Source organism: Plectropomus leopardus, chromosome 23 (genome assembly GCF_026936395.1).
Source record: "Plectropomus leopardus strain MGB_pleo_1.0 chromosome 23, ASM2693639v1, whole genome shotgun sequence".
In the NCBI taxonomy this organism is placed as follows: domain Eukaryota; kingdom Metazoa; phylum Chordata; class Actinopteri; order Perciformes; family Serranidae; genus Plectropomus; species Plectropomus leopardus.
Window position 1 is genome coordinate 18,496,314 of NC_142198.1, and position 16,651 is coordinate 18,512,964.

Below are 16,651 nucleotides of genomic sequence, written 5' to 3' on the forward strand. Positions count from 1 at the left end.
TACAGGGCTGATAATGTTTTACTGCAAACTGCAAGTAAAAATAAAAACTAAATAGTGTTGCAAGGATCTGAGAGGGGAGAGATGCACCGAGACTAACAGTCTGTCAGTGCTGATGACAGTTTATATTTCAACTGTCATGTTTCACGGCAGCGTCAAAATCTCTGCTGACACTGTAAATGTCCAGTCTTACCCAAAGAGACATGCATGCACAGATTTACACCTGTGAATGTGGGTGAAGGACAGACATTCTTCAGTGGGACATTGTCTCTAATTTTAAATCGACTCTGTGTGGATGATTAACAGCTGAGCTGCAGACTCGGACTGTAGTGGTGCAGACAGGGTTCAGACACATTTTTTACCAGTAAATTTCCATGACTTTGAGACAAATTTTAAAGACCATACATTCTCTGAAATGACTGTCATTATTCCTTTAAATTACCATATAATAGTTGTTGTTTTTTATATATATATATATATATATATTCATTCAAAATTTCAGTGAAACATGGCTTCCAAACCTAAAGGCACATTTCTGCAACAAAAAAAATAAAAGAAAGGCCTGGAAATTGCTTTTTGCAAATTCCATGATTTTTCACAAGTTTTCTATGACCATACGAACCCTGTGCAGAGTTGACGTTTTGAATTAAACATGAAAAGCATGCATCTAATGGCATGCTTAATATTTAATGCAAACTTAACCTTCTAGTTCCACTAGGCACCGTTTTCTAATGTTTTATGATGAATAATCTAATACAATCAGAACTTTTTAACCTGTTTTAGACGGATTTTGAGCTCTTTCCCCCATGACGACTTTAACAATCCCAGATGTTTTCATAAACTGAAATTGGGAATTAAGAAAGCATATTACTATTACTATTATTAGTTACTGTCGCACCTACACAGAGAGTCAAGTGGATCCTCTGCAGTGTCACCTCCGTGCATTCGTTCCTCTCCATGTAAGGTGCCAATTGCCCCTGCCAGTCTGCTGGTGGCTCCAGTGTGATTACGAGGCAACACAGTAGCTTCCTGTGAGGCCACCAAGAGGCTCAGATATCAGGCGCTGAACCCCACCCACTGTCCCATTGGCCTCAAGTGCCATTGTGATATCAGACACGTTGAGCCGGGGTGTAAAACTGGACAGCAAGTGGAAAGCGACATTGTCATAATACTGACATCATGGCCCTGTGATTTTTTGCCCCTGTGGTAGTTTAATCCCTCGGTGTCGCTGCTCCACTGGCCGAGAGATGAAAATAGCAGCACTGCGAACGTGTAGAAAGGACGAAGACAGAAGACATGAGAGACATGAGAGGGTCAAAAGTAGCCGTCCATCATCTAAAAATACTCAAACTGAGCTGAAGGACGCCCATTAAAACACGTCGTAAAAGTCTCACAAATGGAAGTATTCAAAAAATTGCCACAACCTTTAAGCAATTGAGTAAAAAAATCGATGCTTATTCATGCAACGATTAATAAAATTATCCATTTTAACCTTTACTGGCCTTCAACAGCATTTAAAACAGAAGAAAATAATCCCTATTGCCAGAATAAATTTTGGCATTGTGCCCCTCTGCAAACCACAGATCTGTAGCGTTTGTGCATCAATGAAACTTTACGTTACTTTATGCTGAAATAATGTTGTAGTTTGGGCAAATAAACCACTTGGTTATGAGTAGGAAAGGATCATGCTTTGGCTTAAAATACACGGTTTTGGCGGCATAGTCGCTGTTAGAAACATTGCTAATGTCTTCCAAAACAACACTGGATTTTGGTTGCACGATTGTTGCTGAAAATGCTGCAAAGTCTCGCGAAAAAACACACAGGTTTGATGGCACAATCATCGCTGGAAATATGATGTCTTGCAAAAATACCTGGTTTTGGTGGCATGATTGCTGCCAGAAATGCCGTCATGCAATGTCTCACAAAAAACGCTCGATTTGGTGGCCATAAGAAGTGGCACCAATGTCTTGACAAAAAACACCCAGTTTTCCAGTTTTGGTGGCACAATTGTGCTCTCCTGCTTTTAGTGGCATAAATAACAATTTACTAAAATCAAGTCATTGCAGGGTCAAACCGGTCTATTCCTCAGTGAGAGTGTTTAATGGTCCGCACCCAAACTCCCTGTTTGTCACTCCCTCCTTCCTCAGGCGTCCAGACGTTCCCACACCCAGAGTTTGTTGATTTTCTTCTCAGTGTTGGCATACCTCTTTGGAGCCAGAGACTGACTTGCTGAGGTCACTCTTGGCTGGTTCCAGCCTCCATCGCCCTCCCTTATTCTCCTCCTCCCTCTATATATTACATCACTTATCTCCTGCGTCTTTACCATGTCCTGTTTTTACATCGTGGCACATTTGTTCTCTCCTGGAGTGCACAGGGGGAAGGCGTCTAATCATGGCTGTATCCTGCAAACCATGCAAATCAGCTGATAATGGTCGGTGTAGGAAATAAACCATCTGATGTGCAGAGAGCAGACGGGCTTTAGAAGCAAGGAAAATGAGGAAGAAAAGGGGTGGAACATTTTTTGCCTGGCTTGCAAATGGCAAAACAAATCATTGGACACCTTATTAGACTTATTATTTTACCCCAGAAACCATTGCTGCAAAGCTTAAATAATGCAGTTGTGCATGCAGATGATTTAAAGTGATTTTGACAAGTTTGTTTAAGAAGATAACATTTTATGCAAATTATTTGCAGTTCATACTTTGAAGTATTTTATTCTGTTTTGCTTGTTGACTGTTTGTCCGTCTATTAACCCTTTGAAACCTATTTCGACATCATTTTTCTGCAGTGCTGCATTTTCTGCAGTGCTGCATTCGTACAAGCTGTTTAGCCCATTGAAATTTGAGCAAATTGGTACGATCTCTTTGAAAACGTGGGGAAAAAAAGGCAGCGAGTACCAATGCAAGAAATTAGTGAAATTAGTGAAATTAGTGAAATTAGTGAAAATTTTTTTCACTAATTTCTTGCAATGTGTGGGAACACATTGCAAGAAATTAGTGAAAAAAAAATTTAAATTTGTTTTTTTAAAAAAAAGGGAGAACATTAAAAAAAAAATAGGACAAATATCCAAAAAACAATTTTCAGAATTGTTATAATTATATATTTAAAATTATATTACATTTCTCAATTTTTAGGCACTTTTTAAAAAATTATTTTCTTGTTTGTTTTTTGTTTGGCTTATTTTTAGGTGTGTTTTTTTCAGGGCGTAATTTTTTTTACTTTTTTTTTGTTATTTTTTGGGCATGTCTTTGGGCAATAAATCAAACCAATTTGCTCAGATTTCAGTATTTATCACTATTCAATATAAATAAATCTACACACATTAAATCACATGTTTTTTAGTCAAAAGCTGAGGTAGCCATGTAAGTCTTTCACAATGTAAGTCGCTATGAAAGAGCCAGTTTGACCAAACATGTAGTTACTTGTCTTTGCAGGGCAGATTTGAGGGTGCTTTCTTTGTGCATGACTTGAATTAACGTCCTGGTCTTAAACCTCTTAACTCCGTGCAGAGCAAATCTACCTCACTCAGTTCTGCAGCATTTTGTTTAGCTCATTTTGTGCAGCCTTTTAGCAGTGATGCACAAGGAAGAGCGTGACACTATGTCTTGTTGGTAATGTCTCGTCTGAGCATAAAATATCACTTTTCAGGGTTATATGATAATACAGTGCCAGTGAAAACAGACAGGCGCTGTCAGCAACTTTAAGCAACTGTTACCTCAGTAGAAATTAAGAACTGACAGAGAAGCTCCAACTTTACATTTTTCAGGCCTTTTTTGTGTGATTGAACAATAAAATGTCTTTTTTATCTGGCTGGATAAAAATCAAGTGCATTTTTTATAGAGCAAATGTAACCCTTTAACACCTGAATCAACATTCGTTTTCTTGTGTTGCATTCAGACTCCTCTCACTAGCATTTAAAACAGAAAAAAACTGATTTCTTTAAAAAATGTGGGGAAATCACAAAGGGCAAATGGGCAAGAAATGTCCTGCAAACTGTACAAAATAAGTGAAATTTGACAAGAAAATCATCTGAAAATGAACTGTGGCTATTATTAGATATTATCAAAAGAGGAGGGAAACATGTCCAGAAAAGTATATTAATAATTATCTAAAAAAATATATTAAAACTCTTTTCAGAAAAAAAATAGATTTGTGAAATATATTTTATTATTGTACTTCAAATATTTTAGTGCTTTCTTCTGGTCATTTTCCTGTATTTTTTTTTCTTTTTTTGTCTATTTATTGGTAATTTTCTTTCTTAACTTTCTGTCTAATATCTTGCCAGTTTTCAAAGGGTTAAAACCAACACCAAGTAGCTTAAAGGTACAATTAAATCATTGGAAAGTTGAGTAAAAAGCGGGAATTCAGCTTTTACTTCAGATTAATGTATTTCTGACATGATGACAGTGTTTTTAATAATCTTGCAGACCTGCTGAATGTGCCTGACTGTCGACTTTGTGGTTTGGCTGAGGTCATTCACAGTGCGGCTGACATAATTATTGGGTGGTGGACACTGCTGTGTTATCATCACTTACGTGTGTCTGAGCTGATATTTGTGCCGCCAGTATGACTGTTGCTTTTAAACGAGGCTGCGGTTGTGAGTGTGCTGAGGAGGATTTAACCAGATGAGAAAAGTGAAAAAGGAGCAAATGTTTGTTTAATTAAAATCTATTTTGCACAGATTGATTTGTACACTGTAAAATGTGTTAAGTTGATTTTACTAAGAATAATCTTTAAAACTGATCGCCTTAAAAGGGGAAAGTAAATATAACTGTTCATGTCAACTTCATGTCTAAATGTTAAGTTGACTTAAAATTATTTTGGGAAGTTGTTGCAACTTAAAAATGACAATTGAATTCACTTCCAATTATGAAACTGAAAGTCTGCGAGTTCTGTTTTGTTAGTGTGTTTGTTAATATACTAATTATTTTCCAACAAGCAGAATACAGATATATCAACTCTTTCTGCGTCAGCTGTTTACGCTCCGGGATGCCATAACAGAGATGTCAACAAATGCACATGGCGGGATGACATCATGGTGGGATGAAGCAGCACAATCCTAAATGTTAGCGTAATCTAAGCGCACTCACGCTCCTTACATAACATGGTTACCGGTGGCATTATTACCTGACGCTGTACTTCAGCGTTTCACATGACTGGTTTCGTCTGGCCACATTCTTAAGTGACACTGCCAGTGCGTGTAGCATGTGCACACACCCTGTGTCTTACAGATGTTCACTAGCATGTCATAACAACGCTGCTGGTTCTGTCCAAATGCGTTCTCATCTGACGCGGTTTAGCTGCGTTCTGGTTAGATGCATAAGGCGGCTTTTGGTGTCACGCGTACGCCGAAAGCACTGACAGAGCAGAGCTATATGACGAGTTCGGAGTGAGAACAGGCTGGATATATAGCACAGTGAACTTACTGAAGTAATTAAATATTAGAAACATTGATTTAATTAAACTTGTTATTTTTTAGTTGCAGCGACTTCACACAATTAACTCGATAACACGATAACTAAATTTAAGTAAACTGTACAATGAGATACACTGTAAAGTTGATTTTACTTTAAAAATCTAGGTAAATATGACTAAGTCTCTAGTTATGTTAACTTTACATCTAATTGTTAAATTCACATAGGCCTACCATTTAGTTTCATTAACTTAATTTCATGAAGTTATTGCAACTTAAAAATGACAAGTTTAATTAAATCCATCTTTCTTAGTTTTTGTAACTCCAGTAAACCAACTTTACTGTGCTACATATCTGTATCTGTATTCCGCTGGTGGCAAACAAGTCAATTATATTAAACTTGTAACAAAACGTTTAGTTTAACTTAGTTTGCTGAAGTTGCTCACACTTAGAAAGAATAACATGATTTCTCTTGTGATTCTTAGTTGCAAAAACTTCACAAATTAAGTAAATACAGCTAAATTCAAAGTGAAATTAACACTAAAGTCAACCTAAATTAAGATGTATAGTTATATTTAACTGTTTTTCAAGGCAATCGGTTTCCAAGTTTTGTTAAAGTGAGATGAAATTGTCAGATTTTAGGGTGTACTATCCTGCTCTGTCAAAATTCTCTTTTTTTCTCTGGTCTGGTCCGCACCGGTCAGTTCTGCTTCGTCACCCTGTTTTTCCTCCTCTGCCTCCTCTTTGTTTTGTCAGTCAAGCCTGAAAAGCAGAAAGGAGGGGCTCAATTTCGGGAAAGGGGTACATTTCTAAATAAAGGCCTCGCCACAGGGTCCGAACGAGTGATGGCAGATACAACAGAAGAATTATGTGCCTGAAAAACTCGCTTTTTGACCTGTTTTCAATCCCTCTTGAGGAACTTCACTTTGTCTTTCAAGCCTCCCTCCCTGCATGCATGCACTTACATCAGTATTTGTCCACCATGCCGTTAGAAAAAAAAAAGCACTTTCTTCGCCTCTCAGGGTTCTTTCAGAGCGGCGACGATTTGCATGAGAAGTGGCTGAGAATGGGCCCCCTTCCCGTTTTCCTCCCTTTGTCCCCGCATTCTTTTATTCCAAATTCTTGTCACTTATGCCCCTTCCTCGCTTTGTGCTGCGCATTATATAAGAGAGCAAAACAACGGCCAATCAGTTAGCTAAGATAGTCATGGTGTTGGACACAGGCCTTATTTTCACAAAATTTCCCCTCTTTGCCCAAAAAGTGTGTGAACACACAAAGTAAAATCTGAATTGATTTTACATAAAACAAATATTAAACAATCTAGGAAACCTATTGCCTTGAAAAATGTAACAAAATATAACTATTAGTCTCAATTTATGTTAAAAAGTTTTGCACAGTACTCAATCACAGTGGTGGAATGTAACTAAGTACATTTACTCAAGTGCTATACTGAAGTACAAATTCGAGATACTTCATGTCAAACTTTTACTCCACTACATGTCAGAGGGAAATATTGTACTTTTTACTTCACCACATTTATCCATATGCTTTAGTTACTTTTACAAAATAAGATTTTTTCCATAAAAAACAGAGTTTTTAAAATAGGATGTATTAAATCAAATTACTCAACTGTTTATACAAGTACAGCTTCAACAATTAGTTGATAAATCAATTAATATTTTCATGAACATTTAAGTTTTTTTCTCCATTTCTTAAAATAGTTTTTAGGTTTTCTGATGTGATTTTTCTGTTTTTATTATTTATCTGTTTTCCCCCCTTTTTTTGAAAAAAAAAAAAGAATTTTTTGTTTTTTGAGGATGTCTGTTTTTTTCTTTTTTTAAATAACTTTTTACTTTTTATTTTTTATAATTTTGAATTTTTGTGTGTTTTTTTAAATACATGGTTTGGACTTGTAGATTTTTAAAAATAATTTGAGTAATACTAGTTTTCTTTCTTTTTTACTTCTTTCCTCCTATTATGTTAAGGTTTTGGCGTGTTTTGTTTGTTTTTAAAGATTTTTCTCCATTGGGTAGTTTTACATTTAAAACTATAAGTATATTTCCCTCATTTGTAACATAAAAACAAAAAAAAGTAAATACAGCTAAATTACAAGTAAACTTAACACTTAGAAAAGCAAAAGTAAACAAATTAAGATTTACACTTATTTTTACTTTCCTTTTTCAAGGCAATCAGTTTCCAAGATTATTTTAATAAAGCTCAACTTGTCAGATTTTTACAGTGCAGGAACTTCAAAATTTGCAAAGAATAAAGCCAAACAGAAAAGCTGTCAGGCAAAACTGTTATTCACCTGGCTGCACACAAACACCATCATTTCTTTTATCTGCGCTGCCGGGGAGGCACAGCTTTAGCTTTGAGCTTTGGGCTGTTTGGTGTCTATATTTACCAGCTCTGCAACAGGCTTTTAACTTAAAAGTTAGGTAACAATTACCACGAAGCAGCTCCGTGGCTACAAAAGATTATGAGCTTAACCTGCACCTATGCTAACAGGCGCTGGCGGTCCAGTTTGTGTTCTGTTTATGCAGCTGCAGTGCTCACAGTGTCCACAGGGGGCGGTCTGACCTTTGACCTCGTCTCAGCGCACACTAATCCTGTTAGATCTGGCTGTCTGGCTGCATGGGCCCAGTGTGAGGTGAGTAATTAACAGAGATCTTAACGGTGATTCTGCAGAAGTTCTTCAACTGGATAATCAGAGTTAGTGAGTGACTCGGTGCACAAGTTTCCAAAAATATCAGTGTGTTCTTGGGAGGAAGAAATATGATGAAAAACAGCAAAGTTTGCAGAAAAACTGGTCAGGAAAATAAGTTTTTAATGTTGATGGTAAAAAAAAAAACCCTGAATTTTTCTGTAGCTATGCACAAATCCACATAATTTTCCTTTTTTAAAAAATTGAATTAATTTGTTGGTTCTTGTTTACTGGGTGTCAAGCTGTTAAAAGCAAAATTAACCAAAACTGACATCCCTAGTCCCCCCCCAATAAATACATGAAAATAGCATAAGACTTTTATTTTGACACCATAAAGACATTTTCACCATAAATTGGTGCATAAAAATCCACCAGAATGCAGGAAATTTAAGAATTTGATGCTCAAATTTTACCGGCCCTATTTTATGTTTGCTGTGTTGTCACATCCACCTAATATACAGCAAAAAATAATATGTTAAGAAACATATAATACTAATTAAAACTGACAATTATTTACAATTAAAGCATAATCCATGTATGTTCCTTGTGGAGTCTTAAGTGTGCAAATGACTTATACATTCAGTAATTAATGAATAATTCAACCAAAAATTAATGTAGAAAATACACAAACCAAGTGCTAGAATAAAATTCATACAATGTGGAGTAAGACTTTGGTATTTTTAAAATAGCCATCGAAGGAATAGCCTCTGTGTTAAACAAAAGACTATCAAAAGAAAACTTTTGCATGATTCGCAGAGAAGCATCCCAGAATATGAATGCTGGGAATCAAATGAAATCCTTCCTGGTCCTTCTGCAGTTCGGATACATCCGGGCGATCTTCTCCACTTTCACAATCCACTGTCATCCTGCAGCGGGACAGAGGTCACATGTTAACTCCATGTTTGGGACAGGAAACGAGCTCTCGGATGACTGACAGAGCTGTTAATATATGTGAGCATCGTGTTAATGAGTAGACGTTTGTTTTTTTAAGTACAAAGATAATGATTTGAGTCTGTAAAGCTTGTGAATCTTGTACGATGCCCCGTCCTTCAAATCAACTTATGTCCGCTAATGGTGTGTATATGAAATGTGTCCATATGCATGTCAGAAAAAAAGCACTTTAAGCAGCTACATGTTTAACCATTTTCTAAATCTGATCTTCAACCTTTGTCATGTTTCTGTTCAAAAGCACACGTGCTAAACTGTAAGCAATCTTTTTTCAGTTTTCTTGCCAAGCTGCTAGTTTACTAGTTGTACCTTTTGTGGAGTCACGTCAGTCCCTAAATTGAGTCATTTTTGTTTTTAGCCCTAACCTTTCAACTATTTTATCTTAATATCAAACTGAGATTTAAATCTCTGACTTCTGATGTGTTTATAGTCAGTCATTACACAGAAATAAAATGCAAATTTTAGGAAACATTGTTATTTGCTGTCTTGCACAGAGTCACATCAGAGGATTCATATCATTTTTTATACTAAGCAAATTTGCATTTCTTATCTGCAGGCCCATATTAGATGCTCTGGGCTTTAAAACTAATTTTGTAGCAGCCAAACAGAAGAATTACAACTGCAGAGTTTGTCATGTGATGCCATGGGGCCCAAAAAGATTGTAAGAGACATCTGTGTATCTGTGGATACATTTCTTTGGAGCACAGCTAAAAAAAAGCTGATCTCAATCCAGATTTCAAAGGGTTAATCCACAAAAAGTGTAAAAATGGCACAGCAAAACTACAGCACTTTTCCCCCTTTCCTGTTTTCCATCGGGGCAGACGTGATAAAAATCAGCACTAAAGCAGCTCTGTAGGAAGCTGCTAAAAGGCCGAGTCATTCAACGAGCAGCTGAGAGCAGCCGGCTTTGTTCCAGCAAACAAACAAGTCAGCGTGCAACATGTCGCTTCACGCTGTCTGACCTAGTTTGATAAAATACTCCTAAATTTTATTGCCTGCCCTTTTTATTGCCACTCCAGATCATCTACAGCAGTGATACTAAACTTACAGCCCAAAAGCCAAATCTGACCCCTGATAGGGTGCCCGGTGGCCCCTCAACCATTTTCTAATTCACAATAAAAATAAAGTGATTCACACTGGAAATTGTTTTTATACTTTTAGTATAACTAAGGTACCAGAGTGCATAAAACAACATCTAATAGAGCTTTATTATTATTTATTATACATATATTATAAATTATTTATTATTTATTATTTTTAAAAAAGTGCCAGTGAAGGATCCTCTGCATGCCCTCACGATGCCCTAGCTAAGTCCCTAATGTCCTAAAATCCTAGAAATGTTCTGAAATCCTAAAAATGTCCTAAATACTTAAAATGTGCTAAAATCTTAGAGACATCCTAAAATCCTAGAAACATCCTCAACTCTTTGAAATCGTCTAAATTATACAAACGTCCTAAAATCCTATAAATGTCCTAGAATTCTAGAAATGTCTGTACATCTTATAAAACATCCTAAAATCCTTAAAATGTCCTAAAATCCTAGAAACTGACCCAAATCCTACAAACATCCTAGACATGTCCTAAAATCCTAGAAATGTCCTGAAGTTCTCGAAAGTTGCTAAAATCTTAGAAATGTCCTAAAATCCTTGAAAGGTGCAAAAATTTTAGAAACATCTTTAAATCCTAGAAATGTTCTAAAATCCTAAAAATGACTTAAATGCTTAAAATGTGCTAAAATCTTAGAGATTTTGTCCTGAAATCTTAGAAATGTCTTAAAATCCTACAAACATCTAAAAATCCTAGACATGTCCTAAAATCCTATAAAATGTCCTGAAGTTCTTGAAAGTTGCTAAAATCTTAGAAATGTCCTAAAATCCTTGAAAGGTGCAAAAATGTTAGAAACATCCTTAAATCCTAGAAATGTTCTAAAATCCTAAAAATGACTTAAATGCTTAAAATGTGCTAAAATCGAAGAAATTTTGTCCTGAAATCTTAGAGATTTTGTCCTGAAATCTTAGAAATTTCTTAATATCCTACAAACATCTAAAAATCCTAGACATGTCCTAAAATGCTAGAAAAGTCCGAGAGACAACATAAAGTCTCTGGAAAAGTCCTAAAATAAAAGAATTGGCAGCACAAGCTGAGTATCCCTGACTGACAGTAAGCAGCCGCCTCATAAACACGCTTCATAACTCAGTGTGTCATTAAAAATGTTTTCATCTTTTCTCTCCTGACTCAGTTTTCTCCGGAGTTTCGGGGTTCGTCCACCTACATCTTTGCTGTCGCGACAGTCCCCGCAGATGCACCCCAAGCAGCCGTTGACCACCTGGATGCCGCAGAGCACCAGCTGGATCCCCCCCATGGCCAGCAGGATGGAGAACAGCACGACGTGCCACATGACGGCGTTGGCGGGCTTCTCGCAGACCGACCACAGAGTCTGGTTTACAAGGTAGCTGCCATTACCACTGTGAGGGAGGAGAGCATGAGCACTGCACGCTTAGTTTTAATGAAAATATGAATAATATGAATAAAGCAGCCTGTGTTTGGGGTGTCAGGAGGAAACCGGGTGATGACTGAGTCGAGGAAAAATGTGTCAGTGAGCAGTGAATGGAAGAAGTGAGGAGCGGAGAGAGAAATCACACGGAAAATAAAATAAGAGGAAGTTCTTGATGTAAATATGTTGTTGGAGAAAAGGGACATTCAGCTGTTTTAAAGTGGGAAACTTGAAAAAATTGTTTAACATTTTGGCATATCAGCGTTTTTATTTTCTCACTGAGCGTTGGATGAAAAGATTGATAGCACTCACATGAAGCTGATTAGCTTAGCTTAGCATTAAAAGTGTAAACAGGAAAACAAATAAGGCAATAAGCAACTTGGTAAGAAATGTTCCTTAAATTGAAAGAAATTAGTATATTTTTCTGTAACTTAAGAGAGAATTTCTAGGTAGGAATTTCTAAGGAAAAAACTATATATAATTATCATTATTGTATATTTTCAATTATTTTTTCAGAATTATTATACTTTTTAAAGCACATTTTTCCAAATATTCTTTGCCTTGTTTTTAAAAAATATATATGTTTTAAGAGTTTCTCATTATTTTGAAAAAAAATCTCATTATTATGAGAAAGTTTCAAAATATTTTAAGAAGGTTTCTCATTATTTTGAGACACAAAGGAAATTAGTCTTTATTTCAAGAAAGTTTCTCATAATTTAAGAAAAAATCTCCTTATTTTAATACACAAAGTCACATTTTGAGGAAGTTACTCTTTATTTCGAGAAAGTTTCTTATTATTTTAAGAAAATGTCTCGCTATTCTCAGAATTTTTCTCTTATTTTCTCATTATTTTGTGAAAGTTTTCAGTATTTTGAGAAAATTTAACACAATTTTTCAGATACTAACTCTTTTTGAGATAGGAAGTCATTTTTTGAGAATTTTTAAAAACACATTCTCATTAATTTTGGGGTAATTTTGTCTGTCATTGCTCATTGTCTTCTTCCCAATGGTTTACTATTGAAAGAAATCAAGCCAATTTGTTCAGGTTTCTAAGGGTAAATGTACTATTTTTTATTGGCCTAATCCATGCAAAAACAAAGTTTAAAGATAGGATTTTGTATTCAAAGATATTCACTTTATTGTGATACGAAAGTCAAGACAGCAGCAAATCTTTCATTTAAGAAGCTGACGTGATTTTTTGGCGTCCTTGCTTCATGAATGTCCATTTATTTTCTTCTGATTGACAGATTGAATCATTTCAGCCCCTTTGGAGATATTCGAATACTACAACTAATGCTGGTTCATGGTGCACTTTATAAAAGCCAGTTAGCAGAAGTTGAAAACAGCAGAACCTCACATAGAAAAATATGAAACTGAAAAGGGAAATTGAGGTTTGCTGCATGGAGGAAGGGAAATCTAAGGTTGACTATTAATATTTCAACATGCATTGTGCAATAAAACCTGGTTCTATCCCTGTAACCTCTGGCGCCCTTTAAACTGACAGCAACAGCCTACACATTAACAACACGCTCATGTTTATTAACAGCAGTCCCAATCACCTGATGGTCCTCTATCAGGTGATTCAGTTTGACCTGCATGCGCTTGTAAAATGCTTCAGTGGTGCCAGTCGTGCTATCCTCGCAGCATTATCACTCTGACTGGGCTTTAATTTATCATATGGTATTTTTATGACCTGTAATAAAGCTAAAAAAAAAATTTTCTTCCCTGCATAAATAAGCAGAGCTGAATCTGAATTCCCAGGCTCACTACACTGAAAATAAGTGCTGGTGCAGCCTGCCATCTACTGGAGAAACATTGTATTCTTTATTTTTATAATTAAGAACTGAAACCTTTCAGTCGCTCTTAAAAAAGATAATGACAGTAAATATAGCTGGGGACAACAGAGATGTGCAGACACACAGAGAATAAGTGAAAAAATGAGGAAGGGCTGCAGAAAAAGCCTGCACTTGTCAGAGCATGAGACTTATTTTACCAACATGCCTTGAAAAGTACATTCAAATGAGTCATAATTGGGGAATCACTTACGTGCCAAAATCCTCAAAGGGGTATTCCCATTCCCCGTTGGCCACCTGACACTTGGGTCCAATAGCCAGACCTGCAGAGGCCACACTGACGCAGTAAATCGCTCCAACAAGGCCAAACGCAGAGGAGAACACCGAGTTCAGCATCTGAGAGAGACACAGAAAAGAGCATTTCTCAAAATCTGGAAATAAGTCATTATTTTAAGAAAGTTTTTTATAATTATTGAAATACCAACTCATTATTTTTTGAGAGTTTCTATGTATTTTGTGACAATAATTTATAATTTTGAGGAATGTTTTCATTACTTAAAATGTTTCTCATTAGAGTCTGATTATTTTATGAAAGTTTCTTATTATGTTGACAAACTTTCTCATTATTTTGACAAACTTTCTCACTATTTTAAGATAAGAAATACTAGATATTAATTATTTTGCAATGAGTAGTCATTATTTCGAGTAAAATCTTTATTTTCAGACAGTTTCTCATTATTCTCAGATGCTAACTCATTTCAAAATAGTAATTTATTATTTTGTGTTAAGAAAGTCTTAATTATAATAAAATTTCAAATAATTTTTGGATTCTTACTCATTATTTTGAGATTCAGTCATTATTTTTTAAGTTCTCATTATTTTAAGACAAAAAATATCATTTTTTGAGAAACTTTATGATTATTTTAAGAAAGTTTTTTTATTGTGAGAGTTTCTCATTATTTTGAGAAGGTTTCCACTTAGATCATCATTTTTATAATCACACTGATAGATATAGGCTTCCATACAATAAAGTAAATGTAATAATGCAATGGTACATTATTAATAAAATAAACATGATTCCATTTTTTTCTTCGGTATTTGATATTTCATCCCCCTTGCCATTGCCCTTCACATCCCTTAACTACCAGTCCGGTCCCCACACTGACATAAATGTACATTTCTCAAATGACTTAACTCACCCGGCAACGGTTGCCGCAGCAACCTTTTCCACAGCAACCCTTGCCCCCGGCCCTGATAGCCGAGCAGCTCGGACACAGCATCTGAAAATTTAAAAATAGCAATTATGTTCTCAATTTCCAAACAAGACATTTAGTTTTATGATGTATTATTTCAGTTATTTTAAATGCAATTGAGAGTTCCTAAAAAGCTCTGAATAGGTGGTACAGGTGTGTGTACTTGTGTACTTTGTATGTGCACACATGCCAACCTACACATTTGCATTTATATGTGTGCGTCTGTGTGTTCTCTCTTATCTTTTAAAGCAAATATTTGTGAATCCTGAATTGAATTTTACTCCCTTGTCCCAGTAGGCAGTGACATCCCAACAGTTTGGAAATAAACCTAACTTCCTGGTCCATGTTTCAAACTGGAGGTAATATCACAACCATAAAGACGTGTCCTTTCCACAAGACTCAAAGGTCTCTGTGATCCATTCATGAGATAAAATATTCATGAATTATTTATTGTCCTTGTAAAACTTTAGAACATCGAGATAGTGCTGGTGGTGGCAACTCGCATAATCAGAATTTCTGTGTGTGTGTGTGTGTGTGTGTGTGTGTGTGTGTGTGTGTGTGTGTGTGTGTGTGCGTGTGCGTGTGTGTGTGTGTGTGTGTGTGTGTGTGCGTGCGCGTGTGTGTGGGTGTTCCCTTGGTGAGGAAGTAGAGGAGATTAGATGATGTTTGTCTTTATTGTAAATGGCATTTAAGTTTTTCTAAAGCTTTTCCTTAAAGTTAACTTAAGTTTAATATTATCATCCAAATGTTACACATAGATATACATACATACATATACACACACACACACACACACACACACACATATACATACATATATATATACACACATACATATATACATATATTTTTCATTCCACATATGGTCAATGATAAAGCTATAATTAAAAACAAATAAATGAATGTAATAATAATAAATCAAATAGAATAACTGTAAATCATTTCAACATATTTATTTCATAATAAAATAAAAAGCTTTGGTCAAATTCTGTTGTACTTCTAAAAAAAACCTCTGATACTCATTTAACCCAAAGTAATAATACTCTGTAAAACAATACGAGATTTTATAGGTTTACACAGAGAAGGGTTATTGGCTGAACCCCCCCCAATAAAACACACAATAAAACATCAAATCAGACTTTGTAAATATACTGATTAAATTGCTTAACTCACAAAGAGGCCTCCTCCGATGAGCCCCCCCATGAGCCAGACCTGGATGGAGATCTGATAATTTTCCAGGCTTTCCCCGTTGGGGAAGAACAGCAGCAGGTTGGCGATCATGCAGATGAACGCTGAAGGTAGCAGAATCAGGCCCACCAGACGGGCACACTTCCCCGTACAGCACATGGTTTTACTTTACTTTTTTTTATGTCTTATTAGCCGCTCCCTCTCACTTTGAGTCTCCTCTCAAAGTCAAAATCAGGAGGTGAATGAGACGCTCACCGCTGTCACACTGAAAGTCAAACACAGCCAGTGACAGTCAGAGCAGGAAGGAGAGAGGGAACAAAGGCCAAGTATCGGTGTGACTGCCTGCAATCATGATTTCAGATCTGTGAATCCCCTCAGGGGTCTCAGACACAAAATAAAATCCTCAGCAGGGGAAACAATGTACTCCTCTGTAGATATTAAAATGCAAACGATAAACCTAAACAAACTGAAGAACACAGAAAGAAGAGGCGAATCTGTGTGTGTTTGTTTATTTAGGGGGCTCGATCACGCCGCTGGACGCCCTTTGATACCTGCTCATGATGATATCGGTCTGTTTGCTCTATTTATGGCCCACAGCAAACACAAAAGAGGGCTCGGCCAACAGTACAGCTGAATAATAGCTTTGTTAGGCAAAGATACAGAATTTAACTAACTGTTACAGTATGAGGTATAAAACAGTTAGCGTGCAGTGAATTTACAGCATCACAGATATAAGTTTATGGAGAAAAATGTTTGTTGATGCAAATTTTATGAGACTCTCTCCCTAGAAAATATGAGACAGGCTTTTTGCACAAGCAGCAATTACAACCTATATTTATTGTTTGGCAGCGACATCTAGTG

At 36.1% G+C, this 16,651-nt stretch overlaps 1 protein-coding gene across 1 annotated transcript; it reads right to left on the reverse strand.

Moving 5' to 3' along the window:
* Positions 1 to 8,419: 8,419 nt before the first annotated feature.
* On the reverse strand, positions 8,420 to 16,208 carry tm4sf5 (transmembrane 4 L six family member 5). Its single transcript, XM_042512603.2, has 5 exons — positions 15,776 to 16,208; positions 14,549 to 14,629; positions 13,603 to 13,745; positions 11,335 to 11,527; positions 8,420 to 8,980 (listed from the first exon to the last, which is right to left on the reverse strand). Exons 1-5 carry the CDS (start codon positions 15,947 to 15,949, stop codon positions 8,963 to 8,965), a joined length of 609 nt encoding a protein of 202 aa, XP_042368537.2. The 5' UTR covers positions 15,950 to 16,208; the 3' UTR covers positions 8,420 to 8,962.
* Between the last annotated feature and the right edge of the window lie 443 nt (positions 16,209 to 16,651).